Source organism: Arachis ipaensis, chromosome B3, assembly GCF_059453495.1.
Source record: "Arachis ipaensis isolate K30076 ecotype BB chromosome B3, ASM5945349v1, whole genome shotgun sequence".
Classification (NCBI taxonomy): domain Eukaryota; kingdom Viridiplantae; phylum Streptophyta; class Magnoliopsida; order Fabales; family Fabaceae; genus Arachis; species Arachis ipaensis.
In genome coordinates this window covers 126,973,248-126,999,579 of record NC_142438.1, presented here as the reverse complement: position 1 = coordinate 126,999,579, position 26,332 = coordinate 126,973,248, and the positions used below count along the sequence as shown (strand labels likewise).

Genomic DNA, 26,332 nt, shown 5'->3' with positions numbered 1-26,332 from the left:
CAGAGGCAGAAGAATCAAACCAATACATAGCTTTGTAATCATGATACTCCAACCCTTTGAATAGAGTTTTCAAATCAAAGAAACACAGCAAGTCGATGTCCATTTCAGGAAATTTGTCCACTTTTCCATCAATATATAGCAACACACCCTTATTATCTCGCACAAAGTGATCTCCTTGGTGAAAAATAGGAACCACAAAATATTCCATCTAACAATAGAATTAAAATAGACTAGCATTAACAAAATTAAAACTACAAACTCAAATATACTATTATTGAATATGATGTATTATTCTAACAAAAATAAACCCATACAGACTAAACATTATTACAATTCACAAGTTTTTACCGTTACTAAACCCTAATCATCCAACAAAATTAATGGATTAATCAAGTAAAGTATCACTGTATCCTATAAATTATCCTAACAAAGATTATGTACTCACCTGCTGCAATGTGATGAGTATTCAGTGAAAACCTTGTTGCTATCGTGGCATCCACCGCAAGGCTTTGTGAGATTCGAAGACAATGGAAGTAATTGACGGTTGTGACGATGATGAACGGAATCCTAATGTTGACGGTGATGGGGTGATGTGAGAGATGAAGTTACAGAGGTATAGGGTTTCTATGTAAATTGAAGAGTGAATTATGGGGTTTCATGTCTTTTGGAGAGGATAAAGACATATGGAGTAATGGAGGGAAAGAAGAGGTGAGAATTGGGCGTAACAAGCCCAGAGAATGTATTTTAAACTTTTAATTAACAAGTACAGGGACTATTTTGTCTTCTTTGCACATATGGACACTTAATGGCCACATGTGTGAGTTAACGTGCTAAGTCAGTAATTTTCGTTGATGAGTCATGCTGAAAAATAGACTGGGGACTGATATGTCTAACGGAAGAAAATGATGGGGATTAATCTGTGTATTAATTTTTTCTTTGGGACTAAAATGTCCACTTTTAAAATCTTTGGGGACCGAATTGGATAACTACTCTAAAAATAAAACTAAAATATTTTCTTGACCCAACCGATTTTATTGGAGACCGGTGAACCAATTTTTGAAAATGGACCGGTTCGAAATTAAATTTGAGGAATGATAGGGGCCAGCAATTTTGGTATTTTGTAACCATCAATTGGCCATCAATAATGTTTTTAATGGTGTGAGATTATATCTAATGGTGAGAAATCACTCACTTTTATTTTGATGATTAAGTGCTTGTTTGGGTGCCATTGTGCATATTTGTGCGCCATTAAAAACTTAAATTTATAATGATAAATTTTTAAATAAAACACAAATTTATAATAAATTAGTATTTGATTTGTAGATTAAAAAATACAATAAATAATAAAAAATATATCATAAAATCAATTATTAGTATATATAATTAAGTTAAATTAAATTATGTGCTTGTTTGGGTGCCATTATTTTGATAAAAAAAGATTTTTTTTTATTTTTTAGCGTGTTTAGCAAATTTCGAGTAGTAAAAGTAAAAGTACTAGAAAAATCAGAAAAACATCTTTTTTGAGAAGTTGTAATTTACATCTTTTTTTTAAAAGATCTTTTTTCCTAATAAATAAACAAAAAAGTACTTTTATATTGTTATCTCCAAACATAATTGATAGATAAAAAGATCTTTTTGCATGAGATATCCAAACATAAAATTACTTTTACTTCTCCATAAGATCTTTTAAAAAAAGATAACTGGAGAAAAGATCTTTTCTTAGAAGCTCACCCCAAATAAAATATAAGTGCTGACAAGAAAACACAAAAATTGCTGCCTAGACTTTTCCATTAAATTTTTTGGAAAAAAAAAATTAAAAAAAGAGAACCTACGCTACTCACACTCACAAGTCACAACACGGCAGAGGCAGAGCTCAAAGCATCAACCTTCTCTGTCGCCGCTTGCGCCGCTCGCGTCTTCATCTGCGCCACCGCGCCGCACGCGTCTTCCTCTGCGCCACCGCGCCCCTCGCGTCTCCTTTAACTGCGGTTCTATGCCTCCCTTATCTCTACGTGGGTGGTTTCAGACCTGTGTGTTGTACTACGGTGCCGCCAAGTTCACAATGGCAACAAAATCTTTGGCTTTCTCTGTCACTGTGAGTGACCTTTCCAAGGGTTTCGGTTCCGAATTGCTACTATCCACTTCCAAAGTTCGCGTTTTTTACCCTCAGATGTTCCGCCGGTAACCACCCCCATCCCCGTTTCATCATGGGCACCTCAACAATCTTGTAAAGCAATGTTATTTAAACGTTACATTAATCGTTCTTATCGTGTTTTAAACAAATTCTTGAATGTTTACTAATAGGGTCTTGAGCTTTTCTTGTTATTCCAGACAATATTTAAAAGCTTGTTCTTTTCATGCTTTTGTTCTTTTTCCCTCTTATCTTCTTAAGCTGAGTTATGCATCCTGATAGCAAAATACTTGTAGCCTGTTAATTCATGACGATTTTCTTTTTGACTTTGATATAAAGATGTTCTGTTTAGCTTTTGTAAGTTTATGCTTGAAGTGGTTATTAGCCAGACCTTAAAGATATTGATGCAGTGTTTTTTTCCCTGCTTTATAAATAGTTAAAGGAGAAAGACCTTGGAAGACATTAGATGCTAGGCTTGTTTTGGAAGATGGGTCAATCTGGAAAGCAAAGTCATTTGGTGCTACAGGAACCCAAGCTGGCGAAGTAGGTTTCAATACATCATTAACTGGGTAAGATGAAGTATAAATCTTTAAGATCCAGAGTCTTCTTATTGGCATGTCTTCAATCTGAATATGTGCATATTGGTTGTTTACTTTGTTATATATGTGCTTTGCAGGTATCAAGAAATTCTAACTGATCCTAGTTAGCTGACCAGTTTGTGCTAATGACAAACCCACATATCAGTAACACTGGTGTAAATTTTGGTGAGTATTCATATTATTGGTCTCTCTAATTTTTTTATTTGGTGAACTCATTTATGAATTACATGTTTATGCTCTCATGCTAGATGATGAGGAATCAAGGTAATGCTTCCTCGCGGGTCTAGTAATTAGAAGCTTGAGTATCAGGTTTTGTTGACATTCCCTAGAATTGCTTTTCATCAAATTAGCTTTACTTTTTAATCAACTAACTATCGCTTTCTGATTGCAATATCTATTGATTCAGCACCTCAAACTAGAGATTTGCAGAAACTCTAGGTGATTACTTAGCAAAAAAGAATATCATGGGAATTTGTAAGTATTTTTTTTTTTTAATAGTTCTTTGAGAAATTCTATTATGTAAAATTTGTTGTTTTGGTTTTAACGTTGCTGAAAATTTCGTATACAACAGATGATGTTGATACAAGTGCAATCATCCGCAGATTTCAGGAAGATGGCAGCCTTATTGGTGTCTTGAGCACTGACAATTCCAAAACTGATGAACATCTACTTAAGATGTCTCAATTTTGGGACATTGTTGGTAAGCATATGAACATGAGATTTTCCTAATATTCTTAATTATGGACTACATGGATCATGGATGCTTTTCCATATTTAGGTATTGATCTTATAAGCGGTGTATCATGCAAAACTCCACATGACTGGGTTGATAAGACAAAGCAAGAATGGGAATTTAATCCTAAAGCGTCTCAGGACACTTTTCATGTGAGTATAACCACAGAGTACTATGGCATCCTTCATTTTTGTATAATATTGGTAATTTAATATGCCCTTCATTCTGGTTTATGCATTGTAGGTTGTTGCCTATGATTTTGGAATAAAGCAAAATATACTCAGATGACTAGCATCTTATGGCTGCAAATTCACTGTTGGCACATCTACATGGCCAGAGCATCAGAAACTTTGAAGATGAAGCCAGATGGGAATGGGATACTTTTCAGCAATGGCCCTGGAGATCCTTCTGCTGTTCCTTATGCTGTCGAGACAGTAAGGGATATTCTAGAGAAGGTGTCTGTCTTTGGAATCTGCATGGGCCATCAATTGATTGGCCAAGCTTTAGGAGGCAAAACCTTTAAGATGAAATTTGGTCATCATGGAGAAAATCATCCTGTTCGAACCTTCAAACCGGCCATGTTGAGATTAGTGCTCAGGTATGTGGCTCACAGACTTCTCTCTCACTTCTCTCTCGCTTAATTATGTGCAGTGAATGTGTCCAAAAAGATTGATTTTAGACATATAATTCATATGGAATGTTGGCACTACCCTGCTTCCATCTTAAAATGAAAGTAAACAAGACGATATGAGGGGGAAGTGTTCACATTTTACACTATAGTAGTGACAGTTTGAATGGAAAAACTTTTTGGCAATCTGTAAATCATCTTTAGTAACTTAGTCCATGTCTATGTTGTATGTAAATGGTTAATTGATATGACATTGTATGTATAATGATAAATTCTTTTATAAATTGGCAGAACCACAATTATGCTGTTGACCCTGCCACATTGCCAAAAGGAGTTGAGGTTACTCATATCAACCTGAATGATGCTGATCTTGCCTTCCCGGCTTAAAGAATAATGTCTCTTCCAGGACCCCATGATTCGGATTACGGCATCAGACTAGCAGCTTCGTTATTTTTTTACTTTCAATTTGGATTTGATGAGTAAATAGATAGTGGTGGTATTTGTTGATGATTGCAGCATTCAGGAGTTTGTACAACTAATGAAGCACAAAAAAGCAAGAAATCTGAACCTCAATTATCAGCAGTGTAAACTATATGCAGTGTATGCTTTGTAACAACGCTAGATGGGATGGATTCTGCACTGCACTTAGAACAATAACAATAACGACTTCTTTATCGTCTCCACTGCTTGATGCGTAATTGTGATGTGAACAAAACAATCAAGCTATTTGTTTTAGTTCTGAAAGTAATAGCCTCACGTTAACTTACTATTTTGCACAATCCACCGAGTGGTATAAACCAATGTAATCAGAAATCTGTTCGAATCATGAAATTCATAATTATAATGTGAATTATATATTTGTAAAATTTAGAGAAAGTGAGTCAGAATCATTTTGGAACTACAATTTGTAATTCAAGCTCAGATTGTACGATTTCAAAGTCTATCCTATTCAGAACCTTACATGAATAATTGTGCCAAACCATAACACGGAGCACAAAACCCTAACCCTATTTATATAAATCACTGAATAAAAACCTAAGCCCTCTCTCGCCTTTGATTCTTCCTGTACGATCTCACGAACCAGACGCTGGAACGGAAAGACTGGATTCTTCCAAAGGGGAAATATATCGTGTCATGTGTTTGAATTATTGGTTGCCGAATTTATTCTGCACTTTCTTTTCTTTTCCCTCTTCTCTCTCTTCAATTGTTACACTCTGTCTCTTTCTTCATCGCTAATGCCCTTCTTCACCTATCATTGTCATACACCCACACACCAAATTAATAACATAACACACATACAATGCTTGGGGCTACCATACTTAGTGATGTTTGGGCGTCATTATTTTGTTAAAAAAAGATTTTTTTAATAAAAAAAGATCTTTTTTTTATTTTTTAACGTGTTTGGCAAATTTCTAGTAGTAAAAGTAAAAGCACTAGTAAAATAAAAAAAAAAGATCTTTTTTGAGAAGCTGTAATTTACATCTTTTTTTAAAAGATCTTTTTTTCTTAAAAAAAAGATGTTTTTCGTGTAATAAATGAACAAAAAAGTACTTTTATATTGTTATACCCAAACATAATTGATAGATAAAAAGACCTTTTTACATGAGATATCCAAACATAAAATTACTTTTACTTCTCTATAAGATCTTTTAAAAAAAAGATAACTCGAAAAAAGATCTTTTTTCAAAAGCTCACCCAAACAAGCCCTTATACTACTATACAAAATCAAAATGTTTGCAATATTGATGCGACACTTTGTGTTGTACTATGTTATAACAACACTTCGCTTTCCGTAATTTGTTCCCCTGAAAATTATTATATTGATTATTAGTGGTTTTCTGTCTCAGCCTCCATTTCATTATGTTATGTATATATTGTTTTGTGCTCCATTCACTGGATAAACTAAAGTATCACTCTGTTTTCTTTTTCTTTCTTTTTCTACCCCTTGCTATTATTTAGGGTCTAGTACTCTAGTTGTAGCAATCAGGGGGCCTCATACATGGCGCTTGATGTGAGTCCCGGACCAAATTACCAACCATGTTTTTCTTGTGATACATTATATTGCCAAGTTTGGAGTAACGTGTTTCTATGATTTTGTGAGGTAATTTTGGAAACATATGTTTTCAAGGTATCTTTTGGTATTAAGAGAGGAAAAAAATGTTAAATGTGAGGGACATATTCTACGATCATTTAGGGACTTTTAAACATATATAACTCAATTAGTTTCACTAAAGATGTGCTTTAAAATAAAAAGTGATGCAAATTAAATAAATTTAATTTTATGTCTGTGTAAAAAGTGAAATCCATTGGGGTTATAAAAATAATATAATAGTAATAAGAAGTGGACCAGTACTGGAAAAAGATATTGTTATATCTAATATCGCAGAGGCAAGCATACCTTATTACGTTAAAACGCTAATCGACTTGGATTCTTACTCCGTCGAAATTACAATGGCGTTACGGTTGCTATTAGCAATTACTTGAGCAGCCATCACCAGTTCATCACCATAACTTGATTATTTGGACAACAAATTAAACCTTACCGTACTACTTCAATTTTAATTTTCTCAGCAATTAAACATTATTAAAGGTAATTGAAAACCAAAAAGAATATGCAGTTACAAGTTGATGATCTCTTCATTTTTTTCTTTTCCAAAAAGAACAAACATCCTAAGTGAAAAAAAATAAAAATAAAATAAATAAACATAATTTTCATTACCAACTACCACCACCCATTGTTTATGAGTGAATATTGGTGTTGGGTAGCTATATAGCCTTTGGCTTCACTGAACAGAACAGAGCCGTACCAGAGTTCTATGCATACTAATTTAGTTTGGTTGCTATCTATGTATAATTACGCACCATAGTTTCTGGGTCCAGTGGTTCAATGCTTATAATGGTTTGAGGTAGAGGAGGAGGAGGATGAGTAGTTCCGCCAACAATCTTTTGGCACGTGTGAATTAGGCAGTGTCTGCACTTGGGACAAGATGAATGAGAAGTGAGCCACTTGTCAATGCAGCTAACATGGAAGCCATGGTTACATTTTGGCAGAATACGCAACTTTTCACCATTTGTGAAGTCCGAGAGGCATATCACACACTCGGTGTCCAAACCAGGTACTTTGTTTAACTCAGTTGACTCGTATGTGATTATCGGAAAAGTCTTCAAAGCTTTCTTCTTGATTCCCGTGTTGGCCAATCGACTACTTGATGATGATGATGAAGGGCTAGGATTTGATGACGATGATGAGTCGTTGATTACCAAATCGGAACACCTCAAAGCACACCTTATGACTGCGTTCAATCCTAAGGAGCAAATAAGTGCGCATAGGAGGACGGAGAGGACCATGACAACGTTGGCATCGAAAGAACTGTTTCCGAGGTATAAATGGGTTGAGTTGTTGTTTGTTGGAGGTGGTGAGGAATCGTGATGAGCAAGTGGATTTGGGAGCATGAGTAACCTTCTTGAGTGAGATTGTATGACAAGGTCATGAACTATGTGTGAAGTGAAGGAAGTTGAAGCATACATGGTTGCGTTTTATCTTTATGAATGATGAGTTAGTTAGCTACAGCCTTCAGGGTTGCTTCCTTTATATATAGGCAACTTAATTATTTGGTGATCAATGCTTAATTGGTGATTAGAATATTCCTAGCGGGGTCTAGCTAGCTAGCCTCCAGCTTGAGACAAACAAAATAAATTTTTATGATTATGTTGGGTTTTGTTAATAGAGAAGGATTTGGAAGCACATGGATGCTCCACTCAGTTATCAATCCCACTTTAAACCAACCATGAGAAGTCGGGTGGTACCATTTTAAAATTAGAAAAGTATAGATAACCAATAAGATTTTTGAACAATGTGTAAATAATGTGAATTAATAAGGTTAAAAGAGTAAATTTAATTAATAGCATTATATTAGGGTGTAATGTATTTTTATTTGATTGGTGGTTGTTCATGTTGTTCAAAATTTTCATTGTTCTCCTAGCACTAAATAAGTTATGTGTTTATATTTTTTTTGAGTAATGTGTATGTACACTAAAATCAGCTATTAAAGTCAGCTACTAGTATAAAATATATGTTGAAATATAAATATATATTGAAAATAAATTAAACTACATATATTTATATACAAATAGTCACCAAAAAAAAAATTTATATACAAATACATTGGTGGCCGATTTTAGTGTACAAATAGATAATATTTTTGTATTTTTTTAATCTCAAAAATGTTATTTGTATACTAAAATCAGCCACTAAAATCAGTCACCAATGTATTTGTGTATAAATACATTTGTGGTTTAATTTTATTTTTAATGCGTATTTATATTTCAACATGTATTTTATACTGATAATTGACTTTGGTGGCTGATTTTAATGTACATATAACATTACTCTTTAATTAAAAGAATGTTATTTGTGCACTAAAATTAATTATTATATATTCCTGTATAAATATATATATAATTTATTTTTAATATATATTTAGCATAATCATTTGTATTAATTTTCTCAAACTTTTTTATTATCATCTAAAATTTTTTATTGAGATAAATAATTATTAGAAGAATATAATCAATTATTAATTTTATAAGTTTATGAAATCAACTACATGAGTGTCAATTAGTAAATAACAACATATATAAACAATCATTTCATATATATTTCTTAGCTTTTAGTAAACCAATTTTATTCATACTATTTAAATAGAATAGATGATCTAATAACCATTTTTCAACTAGCTCAGTTATCTAGACATAAATTAATCCACATACAATTAATTATATAAAATATAATTTAAATTTAAGGGTTTCCTTAAATACACAGTAAATAGCTTGAAAAATGTGGTATCCGACTATCCGTTACCGTTGGTTCTCTAGAATGTGCCATCTTTTTGGGTCCCAGTGAAAAAGATCAAGGCAAAGTGGCCTTGTCCGTATACCTGCCAACGGGAAAGGGTCCCATAAAAGGGCATTCTTTTTTAGCTAAAGTTGAGAGTTATTTCACGATCCAAAATAAAAGAGTTATTTTCCTTTTAAAAGTTTTTTTATTATTTTATTTGGAAGAGATCAATTTACGGATATTTATTTATTATTTATTATTATTATTGGTTCTGTTAGAAAATTATCATTTTTACAGTGTAGTATTATTGTTAAAATTTAAAAATATTAATATTGACTAGTTATTAGATTAAAAAATTTATTTCTAATTTTTTTTCCTGGTATGATTTTGCACAAATCTTTACTTATAGTGTATATAAGAATGCGATGTACCTTTAATTTTTATAGATAATTTATTTGTTCGTCTATAGATGTATATATCTTTTCTTTATAAATTTTTAAATAAAAATAGTAAAATATTAATATTTGTAGTTAAGAAATAAAAAATTAACTAATATTAACTTAATTATTAGACAAAACTATATATACAAGAAAAATATATTAATCACTCAATTTATTTTTAATAATTCTTGTTTAAAATTTTCGGGTCATAACTCATTATGCTAGTGATATGAGCGTAATGATCTATACGAATCTATAGATATGGAAGCGTGACTGATTACTGACTACACAATTATTTTCCCCCCCATTTTTCTCGATTTCTTTTCTTTCTCTTGTTTTTTTTTCTTTGACATTATTACAATAAAGAATAATGTAGAGTTGTAGATAGACTTCTGAGTTTGAGACTTTGAGCATTAATTTACAGAATTTCCTCTCCCGAAAAAAAGTTAACAAAAAATTTAAAAAAAAAGGACGATGAATTTAGTGTTAACCTAAAAACAAATAGAGAAATAAGGGGAATGCTAGGGAGTAAAAATTTTAGTAGTAAAAAGAATCGGGTTATATTAATTTAAATATAAGAAAAAATATTGAATATTGAATATTTTATATTTTTAAATTGGGATTTAAGTAATATGATATATAATGTTAAAATTATTATTAGTAAAATAATTTACATTTTTTAGTTAATAAATATATAATAAATGAATTAAAACTTTAAATTGCACAATTTTATAAATTTTTAATTTTCTTTAACATATAGGTTATTATTACGAATTTCCCACTTTAATTTGGTGAATCTCAAGGCAACTGACAAACATGGATGGTGCTCTTCATCAATCCGACAAGCTGCACCTCAAAAATTGAGTGTGCCAGTATGGCCATCGCTACCGTTCTCTACTTTAGGTAGCCAAAAAGAAATGATAAGGAAAAAAACAAAGGATAAAAAACACAAAAGACAAAAAAGGATAAGGAGATCTTAAGTTTTTATTGAGAGGACGTACTTTATCAAGTACCAACCATAATCATAATGGGGGACGATACATTCATTTTTTTTTTAGTTTCTTTTTATCTCTTAATCTCTTCTTTTCTGGACGTTGAACTGAAAATTACTAGCTAAACTACATGATAGTCTTATGGGAAACTACTAGAAACGTTTACAATTATTGCTCCCAAAAAGGTGTTGGTGCATATATGCTCGTAAATTTGGTTTTCGATATACCATGCAACTATTGGAGAATTATTATATGCTATCTGAAGTTAATAATTAATAGTGATATGATAATTTAATAAAATACGTTAAATTAAATATTAATGGTTAGAATATAATTAAGATTAATTTAGATCAGTTAATATCATTTATATTTATATACTATATATGTATATTTATTGTAGAATTTTATGTTTTATTATTTTGATTCTTCTAGCACCTATATATACCCTTGTACATTGTATCTTTTTAAACATATTGAATAATACACAACACTTTTTTCAGATTACCTTCTTGTTTCTAACATGGTTTTTTTTCTCTATGAAAATTAGTTCATAGCTCTTTTGCTTTGTTTCTTTCGGCAGTGTTTTTTGTCCTTGATTTTCGATCCTTTTCCGATGCGTTAGTTCGTCACCGCCGTTACTACCGTCTTTGTCTTGTTGTCACGATTTCAACGCATTCAGAATCGTCGCTAGACTCCACCTAAAGTTCCTTGCTCACTTTAGTTTTTCCTCCCTCCAAAACGCCTCCAGCACCGTTGGATCCACGCCCAGGATCAACGGCTCTGCAGCGCACCACGTGTCACGCAGTGACACACCCCACGAACCCGCTTTCAACCCACGCTTATGTTGGCTCGATCCAACCCGCCTTCTGACCGCGTGCCACCTCCTCGTCGCGTTAGCGTTGACGTGTCTTCCTCCTCCTCTCACGCATTGCCACGTGTCCTTTTCTACTGACGTGATGGATGGTGGGACCCTTCTTAAGATTTTTTTTGTGAGCTCTTTCTCATTCTGCCTTCTATTTTCTCGTTTTCTGTCCCGATTTTGCAGTTTCTTCTCTTTTTCGTCTTTGTTCTACTATTATGGACAAACTGGATATTTTTTAGCTTATTCTTGTTATCCTTAGTGGCTCTAACTATGCTCATTGGGTTGAAGTTATGAGAGGATTTCTTAAAGAGTGAAAATTATGATGCTATATGACTGGTGATGTTGTTTGTCCTGTTAAGCCAACTGTAACTGAAAAATAAAAAAATGGGACCTCCAAATCTGAGGAGAATGTTGAAAAAGACTCTGAGGAAAAATTAAAAGATTGGGATAATAAAAATCATCAGATGATCACTTGGTTTCACAACACTTCTACTCTAGGCGTTCATTTATAGTTCGGGCGTTTTGAAACTACTAAAGAGGTATAGGATCATTTGGTAAAACGTTACACTATTTATGATCTCTCCTATCAGTACCAACTGCTAAAGGAGTTTCATAGCCTTAAGCAAGAACGTGGACAAGCGGTTTCTAATTTTCTTGCTGAAATGATAATTATTTGGGATTAATTGACCTATTGTGAGCCTGTTCTTAAAGATCTATGAGGATTATCGGAACCAAACACGTCTCATACAGTTTCTTATGGCACTTACTGATGACTATGAGTCGGTTAGAGCTTCTCTGCTTCATCAGAACCCCTTGCCTAGTCTTGAAGATGCGCTTCCTCATCTTAAGTATGAAGAAACGCGCTTGGGGATTGACTCACCTTAAGAGTGAAATTGTCTTTGTTGCCACAGATCAAAAGGGTAAATTTTGTCAAAACTGTAACTATTCTGGGCACTTCTTCTCAGACCCGTCCTTCTATTGCATGTTGTAAATGCAAACAGAAATGTCACATTGGCTCTAATTGCCCGAAACTATTCTGTCATTATTGTAAGTTCTCAAAACACTTGATTACTACCTGTCCTACTCAATCACCATGTTAAGATCAGAACAAGTATCATTCTTGTCCTAACTACTCTCAGAATGTGCCTGCTTCTACTGTTGTTGCTGCTACTACTGAATCCACCACCTCCACCTCTCTCAACTCACCCTCTGTCTCTCCATCCAATATTGAATTTCTTCTTAAGCAGCTTCTCTCCTTTTCTGGTAATACCTCTACTGCTCTTTTCACTCTCCCAGATAATTTAAAATGGTATTTTGACTCTGGTTGTTTCAATCATATGTCTCATTTGCGTAATCTTTTTTCGTTATTATCTACCACTTCAAATGCACTTTTTGTCAACACTGCTAATGGTTCCCTCTTGCATGTGACACATAAGGGTTTTATTTCACAGTCAAATATTAATCTCCCTGATGCTTATTTTATTCCAAAATTAAACTTTAATCTTATCTCTCTCGGTCAACTTGTTGAGCTCGGTTTTGATGTCAATTTCTCTATTTCTAGTTGTCGTGTGCAGGATCATCGGGACTGGATGTAAGGTTGGAAGATTATTTGAACTCGAGAACCTTCATGTTCCTTTTACGTCAAGTCTCTGTGTTGTTTTCTCTCCATCTACTTTTCACTTGTGGCACTACCGTCTTGCCCACAGCTCCTTAGGAAAATTGTGTCCTCTTATATCTATGGGTGTTTTAAGTCAAGTTAATAATGACTCTTTTGATTGCATTTTTTGTCAAACTACAAAACAATCAACTTTATCTTTTCATAATAATTCCTTTCTTACTTGCTCTCTTTTTTATCTTATTCACTCTAATATTTGGGACCCCGCTTTTTACCGCTTCTATGGGAGGGGCTTGATACCTTGTAGTTTTTATTGATGATTATTCATGTTTTACTTGGGTTTATTTGATGACTAATCGTCATGAGTTGCCTCAGATTTATATGAACTTTGCCACTATGATTCAAACTTAGTTTTCAAAGGTCATTAAAATCTTCTGACGCGATAATGCTATGGAATATCGTGACTTCAAACTTTTAAATTTTTTCGCTGAACATGATACTTTATCTGATTTTCTTGTCCTGGTACCTCTCAACAAAATGGCAGAGTTGAACAAAAATACCGTCACATTCTTGACTTTGTTCGTGCAATACTTATTTCTTCTTCTTGTCCTAAGCATACTTGGGGTGAAGCTATTCTCACTGTTGTTCATATTATCAATAGACTTCTTTCTTCTGTCCTTGCTAACACTACTCCCTTTGAGCATCTTTATCATACTTCTCCAGATTACAGCTCTCTTCGTGTTTTTGGTTGTGTCTGTTTTATCCTTCTTTAGCTTCATGAACGTAACAAACTTGAACCTCGGGCTCGCATGTGTTATTTTCTTGGTTATGGCACTGAACACGAGGGTTATCATTGTTGGATCCTATCTCTCGACGTATTCGTATATCTCGTCATGTTGTATTCTGGGAGCATCACTAGTATGTTCTTTAGTTTTTTCTCTTTTGAGTCCATTCCTTCTATTCAGTCACTGTTTTTCACTAACCCCAATGTTGATCTTTGTCCTAGCGATGATACTACAGGTTCAATCTTAAGTCAATCCTTTGAGCTCCCTACTCTTCCTCTTCTCCATCGCCCGATAATTCCAGACTGGACCATGCTCCTGCTCCTGCTGCCATGCCTCCTCCTCCACTCGTTCTTCTAAGGTATGAAATCCACCTTCTCATCTTCTTGATTATCATTGTTTTTCTACTATCCTTTATCACCACAAACCTAGGTCATTCTGAGAAACATCCACAAATCTAAATTGGCAACAAACAATACAAGAAGAAAACCAGACACTTGAAAAAATACACCCTTGGGACTTAGTTGATCCTCCTTCTGATCAAGAGGTTGTGGGTAGTAGATGGGTATACAAGGTCAAGACTTGCCCTGATAGTTCTATTGACAGTTTTAAAGCATGATTGGTTGCTCAAGGTTGTACGCAAGAGTATGGTATTGATTATGAAGAAATTTTTGCTCCCATTGCTGGTCTTACATCTGTTCGAGCTCTCCTTGCCATTGCTGCGGTCAAAAAATGGTCTCTCAGTCAGATGGATATGAAGAATGTATTTTTAATAGGAATTTGAAAAAGAAGGTCTATATGAAACCACCTTCGGGATATCCTTGTTCTTCTAGCAAAGTTTTTCTCCTTCACAAGGCACTTTATGGCCTTAAGCAAGATCCTCGTAAATGGTTTGAAAAGTTTAGCACCACTATCTGCAATCTTGGTTTCACCTGCAGCCCTCATGAGAATGCTCTCTTTATTCTAAAAGTGATCGTGGAGTTGTTCTTCTAATTTTGTATGTTGATGACATGATCATTACTGGAGATGATATTGATGGTATCTCTGATCTCAAAGCATCCTTTCACCACACTTTTGAGATGAAAAATCTTGGTTCTCTCAATTATTTTCTTGGTCTAGAAGTCATATCCACAGATGACTGTATCTATCTCTCTCAAGCTAAGTATGCTTTAGATCTTCTTGCTCGAGCTGAAATTATAGATAGTCGTATTGAGTCTACTCCCCTTGAGCCTAATGTTTGATTTACTCCTATGGATGGAACTGTTTTGAATAATCCTACTCTTTATCGATAGTTAGTTGGAGGTCTCGTCTATTTGACTGTCACACGACCAGACATCGCCTATCCAGTGTATGTTCTTAGCCAATTCTTATTAGCTCCTTGTACTACTCACTATGCGGTAGTTCTTTGCATTCTTCGCTACATCAAAGACACCCTGTTTCATGGCTTTCATTTTTCTGCCTATTTATCTTTATCCCTTCAGGCATACTCAGATACTGATTGGGCTGGTGATCCCACTGATTGTCGTTCTACTACTGGTTATTATTTATTTCTTGGTGACTCTCTCATTTTCTGGCAAGCCAAGAAGCAAACGTTCACGGTTCGATCAAGCACAGAAACTGAATACCATGCTCTCGCTGATACCACTGTTGAGGTTATCTCAATTCGTTGGCTTCTTGAAGACTTGGGTGCTCCTCAATCGTCCCCAACTGATATTTTTTGTGACAATCGCATGCTATTCAGATTGCCCATAATGATGTTTTTCATGAACGCACCAAGCACATTGAGATTGATTGTTACTTTGTCCAGCAGCGTTTCTTTATTGATGTTGTTCGTCTCATAGATGTTGGAACTCTGGATCAGACTACTGATATCTTCACGAAGACTTATCATCTTACTCGTTTTCGAATTCTAGTATCCAAACTCAAGATGGTATCCTTAGCTCCCACTTGAGTTTGAGGGGGATGTGAGAGTATAACTAGGATCAATTTGTATCATTTATTTTTATTTAGCATATCTGTATATTTATTATAAGATTTTATGCTTTTATTGCTTTAATTCTTCTAACACCTATATATATACATTGTACCTTCCTGAACACATCGAATAATCTACAAAACACCTTTTTTAGATTACCTTTTTGTTTTTAACATTAATTTTATATGAAAATAACTGCATGTTAATTTCTATTATTTGTTAATTACTAAAAATTTTATACTTGAATGTTATCGTATGATGTTCTTACAATTTCTATAAAATTATTTTCTCCATTTTAAATTAAGTGTCATCTTTATTTTTTTAGTTTATTAAAAAATTAATGTATCTAAGAAGATTTATTTAGATATAAAAATGCTAAATTAGCTACTAAAATAAGTTATTATGTATTTATGTATAAATATATGTGTAGTTTAATTTATTTTTAGGGGTAAGTACGATTTTGGTCCCTTAAGTTTAGTGCCAGAATCGAATTCGTCCCTCTTGTTATTTTGTCATTAAAATCGTCCTTAATGTTTTTTTTCGTATTAAAATCGTCCTTTTTATTAAAATTTTTAATTTAATACCTAAACTACCCCTATTCCTATTTTAATAATAAAAATTATAAAATAAAATAAAAAAAAAAACAAAACGCGTTTGGAGAGGAGGGGGGAAGAAAACGCGTGGGTGGGTGAGGGGGGAGGGAAATGGCACCGGGGAGGGGAGGGGAAGGGAGCGGGGGAGGGGATGGCGCCGGGGAGGGAGCTGCTCACGTTGCTGCCGTCAGACCCTGTCGCCGCCGTTCGTGCTTCAGTCGCCGCTGCTGGTCGCCGCCTCGCCGCTGCTGCTCGTCGCCTCTGCTTCTTGCTTCGTCTTCTGCTTCTTCTTCTTCTTCTTCTTCTTCTTCTTCTTCCCTTCTTCTTCTTCTTCTTATTATTATTGTTGTTGCTGATTTGTGGAATATTATTGTTGTTTTCTGTTTCTGATTTGTTGATTTGGGTGAGGGGGAGACGGGGAGGGGGAGGTGACGCGGGGTGGGGGTGGGGGTGCTGGGAAGGGAAGACGGGGAGGGGGAGGGGGAGGGGAGGCAGGGAGGGGGAGGGGGAGGGGAAGGGGAAAGGGGGGGGGGGGACGACGGCAGCGTTGATGGTGGTGCTGGTGGTGCTGCGGTGGTGTTGGTGGAGGTTGTGGCGGTGGTGTTGGTGTTGGTGGTGGTGGTGGTGGAGGAAGTAATTATGTTGGTAGTGGTGAGGGTATTTTTGTCCAAAAAAAATAAAAAGGACGATTTTAATACGAAAAAAACATTAAGGACGATTTTAATGGCAAAATAACAAGAGGGACGAATTCGATTCTGGCACTAAACTTAAGGGACCAAAATCGTACTTACCCCTTATTTTTAATATTATTATATTCTAATAACTAATTTTAGTGGCTAATTTTAGTGTATATCTAACATACTTATAATTTTTCAATGAACCAAAAGTGTAAAAATAATATTTATTTTAAAATAGGGGGAATATATATTATTTTTACTATTTTACGATTCAATTTATCTATTTTTTAATGAAAAAATGTACATTTTTTTACGTCTCTCTCTTTCTCACTGAAACTGAAACTCTGATTCATAGTTATAAAAATCGAACCGGATTGACCGGTTCGATTAGAAAATCGGTGAATCAGATTTTCAACCGATCCAGTTTAGTCTCTAGACTGTGTAAGGATAAAAATTGGTGTGAACCGATCTTATTACTGCATACTTTCCTTGCCACTAAACTATATTATTCCTTAATATTTTATATGCTAATTATTAATTATATAATAAAACTGCAAATAACTTTTGAGATATTATTTTAATTTTATACTCACTTATATTTAAATTAATTATATTTTTTTATTATTTATAATTATTAATAAAAATATTATTAAATATGTATACATAAAAAATTTTTAATATTTTTATTAATTACAATATAATTACTTTTTTATGATATGATTATATGTTATTTATTAATATTATTTTTTAATAAATACATATAGTATATAACAATACAATAAATATAAAAGTAAAATTAAAAAATTTTTATTATAAAAAAATACTAAAATTTTATATATTTATTTAATAATAATCAGATTATAATTTGTTGATTATAATTTATTAAAATTTGATTATTTTTAAAATATTAGTGAAGATATATATTTTAAATTTAATTTTAATTTTAAATTTTTGACTATTTTATATTTTTATTTATATAGGAGCAATTCTATCGGATTAATCATTAACTCATTAATTGAACCAACAAATTAGTAAACTAGTAATCTAATCGGTTCGATCATTAGTTTGATTCTGACAACTATGCTCTGGTTAATTTTTTCATTGATTGATTATTAAAAAAAATTAGTTGTATAATTGAATCAAATATAAAAATTAGTGAAAAGATGAAGTTTTATTTTCCTAGACAAACTGAATTCGTTAACTGACGTACATGATTATATTCCCTACTCATTTGAATGTAATGAGAGGAAAAAAAAAATTGTAAGAATCCACTGGCACTGACATGTTGTCAAACAATGGAATGATGAAAGATGATAATTCCTAACAATTAAATCATCGTCTCACACCTATACAACTCTTTTTGGGTTCTAAATCTTTACCAATTAATCAAATTAAGTGCCGTTAAATCTTCTTCGTTCACACCACCTTTGTGACGGTGTGACTGATGGGATATCCATGCATGCTCATCATATGATGGGATATCACTTGCCTAAATTGGCAACAAGCATTTTCCAGGAGGATTGTATATCTCACGCTTTGATTCATAACCACATGTTGATGCTTATGTTTGTTCTCATACAAAATATCCATAATTTAACCATTAAACATCTAATCATATTTTGTGTAAACTTTTATAAAAGAATCCAATTATTATATATAAATTTGTAATCCAAAATCACTTGGAAGAAAATGGCTATGTTTGCCAATGAGTTATAGCTTAAATGGTATAGTCTTCTCATACTCAATTAAGAGGTTGCAGGTTCGAGTCTTCTATCTTTGGTAAAAAAAAAGAAAACGGCTATGTTTAATGTTATAATTAGAAAAAACAACATTTGTACCCATAAATTTTACGAATATCGATAAAAGTACCCATAAAAAAAAAATTAACATTGTACCCATAAAAAATGAATTATGTAAGACAAAAGTACTAAAATCCTAAATTTTTGTTTATTTTTTTATGAAATTCCGAAATTACACACACCCTTTATCTTCAACCTCAACTCTGTTTCTCTCCCTCTTTTTCCGCCTCGAGCACCTCTATGTCTCCCAAGACTACTGTCTCTTCTTCTCAAAATTCTCAAAATTCCCAAACTTTTACCACCGTCTCCTCGACCACATCATCGCTCAGTACCACTGCCTCGCTCTCCTCCTTGACCCTCACTGTAATCCCTTCACCTTCACTATCGAGGAGAAACCCTAGATCTAAGGACGTTGCGAGCGATGTGAGCAATCTGAATGTGCAGATTCAGACAGCAGCTGAGTCAGCTCGACAAACTCGGACGACTGCCGTTGCAGCCTTAAACGATGTGGCAGAGGAGTGCACCTTGCGGTGCCAAAGTTGCCGTAGGGGGTTCCAGGTGGGGTGATAAGGTCGTCATCGCTGAACAAGAAGGACTCGTTGTTCTGCAGCAGGGTTTGGTTGGTTGTGTTGTGGTTCTTTTTTGATGTTTTTAGTTTGGCTTATTTTGGTTTTCTAAATGCCCTTGTTTTTGTATTGATGTTGTTCCTTACTTCCAACAATGGATCTATATAAAAAATAGACTTGCGTCCTCCACCTCCCTCTTCGCAACAACGCTGTTCTTGGCGCTGCTATTGGCTGTGTGTCGCGCGCCATCATCTTCCTCCAATTGCAGATTTAGAGCATATGTGTCTTAGTTTGTTGGAGTGATATTAGAGAGAGAGAGAGAGAGAGAGAGATAGAGAGAGAGAGAGAGAGAATTTTATTAAAAAGTCAACACAAAATTAGAATTTAGATATTTTTGTCATACGGAACCCTTCTTTGATCGGTACAATGTTAATTTTTTCTTTGACAGGTATTTTTGTCAGCGTTTGTAAAGTTCATGATACAAATGGATTCTTTTCCTTATAATTAAATCGGTTACTTATGAAATTGTTATTTTTTCAATGAACATTCATTCTTAATTCATAATCAATTGTCTACAACATTAGTTATTTATTTCGTAAATTAGATATATAAAACAAACTTTTCAAATTATAGAATATGTATGCATCTGACAGACTTAAATATTGTTTACCTAATTTATACTCATATTTTTAATTGCCAAAATAAACATAGATATTCTTTTGTTAAAAGAAAAAGCTGATGTAGAAACCTATTGTTACCCCTTTTGCCTAAATGCCCTCTTGTCGTTGCCGCCTCCGAATTCCTGTCCCCCTGATGTTCTCCGAATTCTTTTGTCGTTGGGCTTAGTGCGCTTTGGTCTTATATTGCTCTTGCTCTGCACCAGTGTCCCTTGGGTTATAACCACTTATGTATCTTGCCATTGCCCTACCGCCAATTTGCAGTGTAGTACCTCTGCACCGATTTGACACCTGCATTTCCACCATTTCCTCCTCTCCACCTGTTGCGTGGTTGCTATTGATGTTGAGTAAAATGCATCCAAGTGTATAGATCAATCGATAATGTTACTTTCTTGTATGTACGTTAGTTAGAAGGTGTTTTTCCTTTAACCTTATGGAGAATGTTGGAAGTGAAAAATAGAGAGATGGTGAGAAGGAGAAAAGTCAGTAGGTACAAGTTAGAAATAGAATCTCAAGTATCCATCAAGGTCAGCTCCAAAATAGAGAACCTTTTGCTAAGAAGTAGGGAGTGAACTCTTAAAGTATTTGAAACTCAAAGGCATTTGAAAATTTTAGAAGAGTAGAGCAAAGATCTTTTATTGTTTTTGTGGACAATATATCATAATTGGTGAATCTTCAATGGCTGTGGAAATTTTTTAATTATGAGGGACAAGTTATAGATGTCTTCTTATTGAAAAGGTAATGGTTAAAGACTCTTCATAAGTTTGTTTTTGTCAAATACGCCTTCAAGAACCATGCACATAGGACAGTTTATAACCTTGATGGTTGGAATGTAAGTGGAGTATAGTTATCAGTGTCAAAAGCTAAGTATGAGAGAGGTGATAATAAAGATGGTTATAGTGTCAATCCTAATAGTTATAACATGAAGGAGAAATAATGTTCTCAAAGAATGGAGGAGAATGGATATGTGGGTTATGGAAGATCTTTTAAAGAGGTCCTTATTGGCTCTGATTATGTAAAAGAGGATAAAGTGGCTGAAAAGTGCAAAAATAAAGACCAGGTGATGGTAGAAATCATTAAAGGTAGTATGGAACCGAGTATAATAGAGAAATTGCAAAGGAGTATTATTAGAGAATTAGTAATTCCTATAGATAAGGAGGACATCATCCCTTGTTTATTTTAGGATTAGCATACTCTGTTTGAAGTAAAATCTATAGGCCGGTTCAAAATGATAATTGTTTATAATTCAATTGAAAAATATGGAGGAGTCCTTCTAATCATTTTTTCTGTTCAATTATTTTGGAGAAGTAAGGAGATGGTCTGAGAATGAATCCTATAGAATAAGGAGGACGTGGATTAAGATTCACGGTATGCCACTTCATGCTTAGAGTGAGGAGAACTTTCATGATATTACAGAGGTCTAGGATACTGTTATAAAATGGGATAAAAATTCTATTCAAGGTAAAAACTTCAATCCGATAAGTGTCATGGTGAAAACTACTTGTGTGCCCATAATACAAGATCAAATTATGCTAAAAGTAAATAAAGCAAAATATGAGATCTTTGTTCATTACAAGAAAAACGCTGAGTATTGTCAGATTTACCGACAGAAAAATAAAAAAAATAATTCGTCGGTACTATGTTTATCGGTGGATTTTCCGTTGGATTAAATCCAATGATATAAACCTCGCCGGTAAATATTTATCGTCGGATTTTGATGTTTGCCGGTAACTTGCGGTAAATTTAACGTCGGAATGTGATGGTTCATGGGTAAGAAATCTGAGTAGCGTTACCAGAGGAAAAAATCTGACGGTAACGTTGGCACCATAAAATGAGCCTTCGCGCCACTTTACCGTCGGACAAATTTGACGGTAAGTCCGACGGAAAAAGATTTTTTTTTTTAAATATGAATGAACGCTACTGTTGGGATTTTCCATCGGTAAATTTGTCGGTAGCGTGAATATTTTTATTTTTTTCAATCTATGATGTACCCCAATAGTTAATAATTAATAGCCAACTCTTAATTAACATAAAATAAATTAGTATTTTATCTGAAAAAAGTGATTAATATATGATGCAAAATATCAAATATACAAAATGTAAACATGAAACGAAAGTTTGATAACGAAATATATAAGATAGAACTATGTTTTTAATCTTATTCAGATTCATCATCTTTTTCCTCTGATTTATCATCATCCTCTTCCGAGATAATTTCCTGATCATCGAACTCGTCTTCTTCTTCTTTGTCTCTATCAACACCGTTTTCTTCTTGAAGATCATCATCGTTCAGTGGTAGTGTGTCGTCATCTACCCTAAGGTCAATGATGTCATCATCCATAACAGCCGACTTAAGAGTGATCGGAACACTAGTATCAACCACCATTTTCGAAGAAGTTGGGTCATGAATTTGGAAAGGTTTCTGACCCTCTGTCCCATCAGACTCGATTTGACCTCTTGACTTAGTCTTAATCACAACCACTCAACTAGACTTGCAAGACCCCAAATAAGACAAATAGTATACTTGTCGTGCATTTTGAGGTAGAATAAAAGGATCGTAGTGCATATATTTTCTGGTTACATCTACTTCAGTGATATTGTAGTCCTTGTGCATTCGTGTTCCTTGATACGAACTTGGCTCATACCATTGACATTTAAACACAAACACCTTGTATGTAGTACGACCAAAATACTCTAATTGAATTATATTATACAACACACCATACCAATTAGAATGTCTAGTTGTCCACTGCCTGAATCCCCACGAACTCAGACTCCGGTGTTATATGTTTTCTTTTCAACTGATCATTGTAAAGAATGAAATCAATATCCATTAACATTGTATATCGGGTAGCTTGTGCCATTATTCATTGGACCCCAACTAAGTGCAAGTAGTTCTGAATCTATTGTGTGCATTAGATGCACTCTGACCGTATTCTCTGAACCAATTGAAAAAATTATTCAGTGATGTCTCTGGATTTATTTCTTGGAATAACCTATGATACAATAGGATAAATAAAATTTTTTTAGTATAATGAAGTTTTGATTAAATGAGAAATATAGTATCTTATTAAGTACAATAATTACAAAGGCTTAAAAACTCATATCAAGTAGGGTGAACCCTGGTCACAGTTAAGCAACACATGCAGATATACGGCATCGATTTTCTTTTTCTCTAACCAATAATCACTACCTGCACCCATTGCAGCTCCTTTCAAAATGAATATTGGATACGTTAGTCCTTCTGACGAGGATTCTCCTATCTCATCATTCCTTCCAACTCTTGTTCTACGTGACTCAACATGAGATTCAAAATAGAAGGAGCAAAATACAGATATTTCTTTAGCAAAGAATGATTCATAGATACTACCCTCGATTCGAGCTCTGTTCTTCATGGTGTACTTGAATGATCCAATCATTCTCTCAAACGAGTACATCCACCTAAATTGGACTGGCTCACATACTCTTGCTTCGTAGGGCAGGTGGATTGCTAAGTGTTCCATGACGTCAAAAAATCTAGAAGAAAATATCCTTTCTAACTTATAAAGTATGATCAGAATGTTCTTCTCCATTACTGTGAGATCATTTATGTTAAGAAAATGTTGAGCTAAATTGTCTTTCCAATAAGACAAGTCCCAAAATATACTCTGCTTAGTCCAATTATGCTCCTTACCATATCCCAGAGGTTTCACACTATCCCGTTATCAATAATCTTTGGGATTCTACTGACATGATGCCAAACTTGAAAACCACTCAATCTCATGGGTGTTTCTTCTTGTTCAGTTCTACTCTTCCTAAACGAGTCTTTGTTGCACTGAAAAAGATGATCAATATCGACGAACCTTCGATGACAGTCAAACTACGAATTCTTACTCCTATTTGTAAGCAAAATGCCTTTGTATCCTCCATGCAAATAGGACACGACATTCTGCACTAGGTGGACCAACCTGATAACATCGTGTATGCAGAATAGTCGTTAATGGTTCACATCAACACAACATGCAGTTAGAAGTTTGTATTGGTTGAAATATCATACGTTTCCACACCATTAACCTACAATTCAATCAACTCATCCACCAAGGATTGCAAAAAGACATCTATTTTGGTCTTTGGATTGCTTGGACCAGGTATGATACAAGTTAGGAACATGTATGGGTCCTTCATGCACATTTCGGGAAGTAGGTTATAGAGAGTCACCACTACAAGCAAACAAGAGTATGCATTACCGAAATTAGAATTTGATGCAAATCTGTTAGAGTACAAAGCTAATTTAACGTTTTTGGGCTCGCTGGCAAATGTAGGGTGGACCCTATCAAAGTGCTTTCAAGCATCTCCATGTGACGAGTGCGTCATAAAACCATCATCTATCTTATTTTTACTATGCCAGGTCATGTGAGAAGCTAAACTCATTGATGCATATAACCATTTTAGCCTAGGAATTAAGGATAAGCTCTTTAACCGTTGTTTACCAATCTATTCTCTCTCAACTTGAAATCTCGGTGCATCACAGAATTTACAAGTAATTAGATCTACGTCCTCCTTGTAATATAGCATACAATCATTCAAACAATAATCGATTTTCACTGAATTTAGATCCAATTTCGAAACTAACTTCTTTGCTTTGTAGTGGCTTTGAGGATGCCACTAGTCCTGACAAGTACTAAGTCGTTGCAAAAGGTGGCCCACTTATCAAGAGACTCTTGGGTGTGATTTGAATCAAATTTAACACTCATTATTCTAACATATGCAGACAATTTCGAATGAATAGACCCCTCGTACAAGGGTTTCACGGCAGATTCTAACAGATGATAAAAGCTCTTTGCATCTGGGTTAGGCTCTTATTCAGCATCTTCTATATCAGTATAACCTATTACATCAAACATCATTTCGTTGTATCTCTCTTGGTTACCATCCCAATTCATTTCTTCCATATTTGGTTCTCTAACCACTCAGACCCTCGTCGATCGACCCCCAGCCATATTAAAATTTGAGGCAAACTGGTTAACTCCCTTCTCATCCACTTCTCTGTGTTTCATTCATATCCAATATCCATCCTTGAACCCATTACGTTAGAGGTATATTCAAAGGTCCTAACCACTTAGTTAGCCGACACTTATAGCACGGACACCTAGATACCCCTTGAAACCTAAATGGTTCCATGTTGAAGACATATGCAACAAACACATCAATCCCCTAAAAAAATTCAGGTTTTAAACCCCTCGACCACTGTTGTCCCTATCATACATCCAAAAGGATGACTTGGAATCATCTTGCAACAAACACCCTAGAATTCATCCAACAATATAACTTATTAAAATTTTAGAAAATTTGGCAAGATGTCTCTTATAATTAGAATCTCCAACCAAATTTGATTATTATTTTCACACAAACCGAACATGTTTTAAACAATAAAAATGAAATTTCGGCAAAACTTTTCCTTAATTCAAAGACATCCACCAGTTTTCATAAAGAAAATTGTTGCAGGTATAAATTAGAACAAACACGAATTCAATAACACGTCAAATCCTAATCATTCTAGTGCTCAACTCTTTATAACTCTACAATTTTCCAGCAAACAAGGGTTTCGAGAAGGCGCCTCTACGCAACCTTCTTCTACTTCTGTCCTAAAACGCTATCCTAAGAAAAGTAAGTCCGGCATAAAACTTAAACAATTGATTATATTTAAAGATAAAAAACCTACCTGGAACACGGATGCATAGAATACAGAAGAAGTGAACTCCAATTGATCTCAGAGAAATAGCACTGTCCTAATAAAAAAGAAAACTTATTAAATTCACAAGGTGAAACTAATTCAACAAACTAAACAAATTCTTTCAACCGCTCGAGCACTCTTAATCTCACCCTACTTAACTTACCTTAACTTAATTTAATTTCTATTTACATTAAATTAACATAATAAAACCTAATCGCAAACTTCATTACACTAATTTAATCAATAATTTGATAATAAAATACCTAACAAAATCCTAAACTCACAAAAAATATGAAAAACCTAAAAAAACTAAAACAAACCCTAATCACAAACTTCATTACACTAATTTAGTCAATAATGTGATAAAATACCTAACAAAATCCTAAACTCACAAAAAAATATGAAAAAAACTTACCAAATCCTAATTATAAACTTCATTACACGAATTTAATCAATAATTTCATAAACTACTTAACAAAATCCTAAACTCACATAAAAATCTTAAAAAGTAAAAAAAATATGCCAAAATTACCTCTGATGGTGGCTGCAAGATGGTGGAGACTTGGTGGTGATAGGAGGCGGAAGTGATGGCGATAACGTCACCAACATCGACGGCAGTGACCATGAACGCGAACAGCAGCAGCGTTCCCGACAGCTCCAGCAGTGATCGACAACACCATGAGCGACAACGTCCAGCGGCGGCAGCAGAGGTT

The 26,332-nt window shown here is 34.2% G+C and overlaps 1 protein-coding gene and 1 pseudogene across 2 annotated transcripts; one reads left to right on the top strand and one right to left on the bottom strand.

The window, feature by feature from the left end:
* Positions 1-1,852: 1,852 nt before the first annotated feature.
* LOC107630968 (carbamoyl phosphate synthase small chain, chloroplastic-like) lies at positions 1,853-4,774 on the top strand (annotated as a pseudogene). Its single transcript, XR_015907590.1, has 9 exons — positions 1,853-2,181; positions 2,568-2,700; positions 2,808-2,895; positions 2,979-3,039; positions 3,137-3,204; positions 3,302-3,430; positions 3,509-3,615; positions 3,707-4,061; positions 4,383-4,774. The product of XR_015907590.1 is annotated as a carbamoyl phosphate synthase small chain, chloroplastic-like (transcript).
* Positions 4,775-6,704: 1,930 nt separating this feature from the next.
* On the bottom strand, positions 6,705-7,654 carry LOC107630969 (RING-H2 finger protein ATL78). Its single transcript, XM_016334265.3, has one exon. It carries the CDS (start codon positions 7,617-7,619, stop codon positions 6,936-6,938), a length of 684 nt encoding a protein of 227 aa, XP_016189751.1. The 5' UTR covers positions 7,620-7,654; the 3' UTR covers positions 6,705-6,935.
* Between the last annotated feature and the right edge of the window lie 18,678 nt (positions 7,655-26,332).

Excerpts from the sequence above, each read along its gene's own strand:
- LOC107630969 (XM_016334265.3), bottom strand. The coding sequence starts at position 7,619 with ATGTATGCTTCAACTTCCTTCACTTCACACATAGTTCATGACCTTGTC.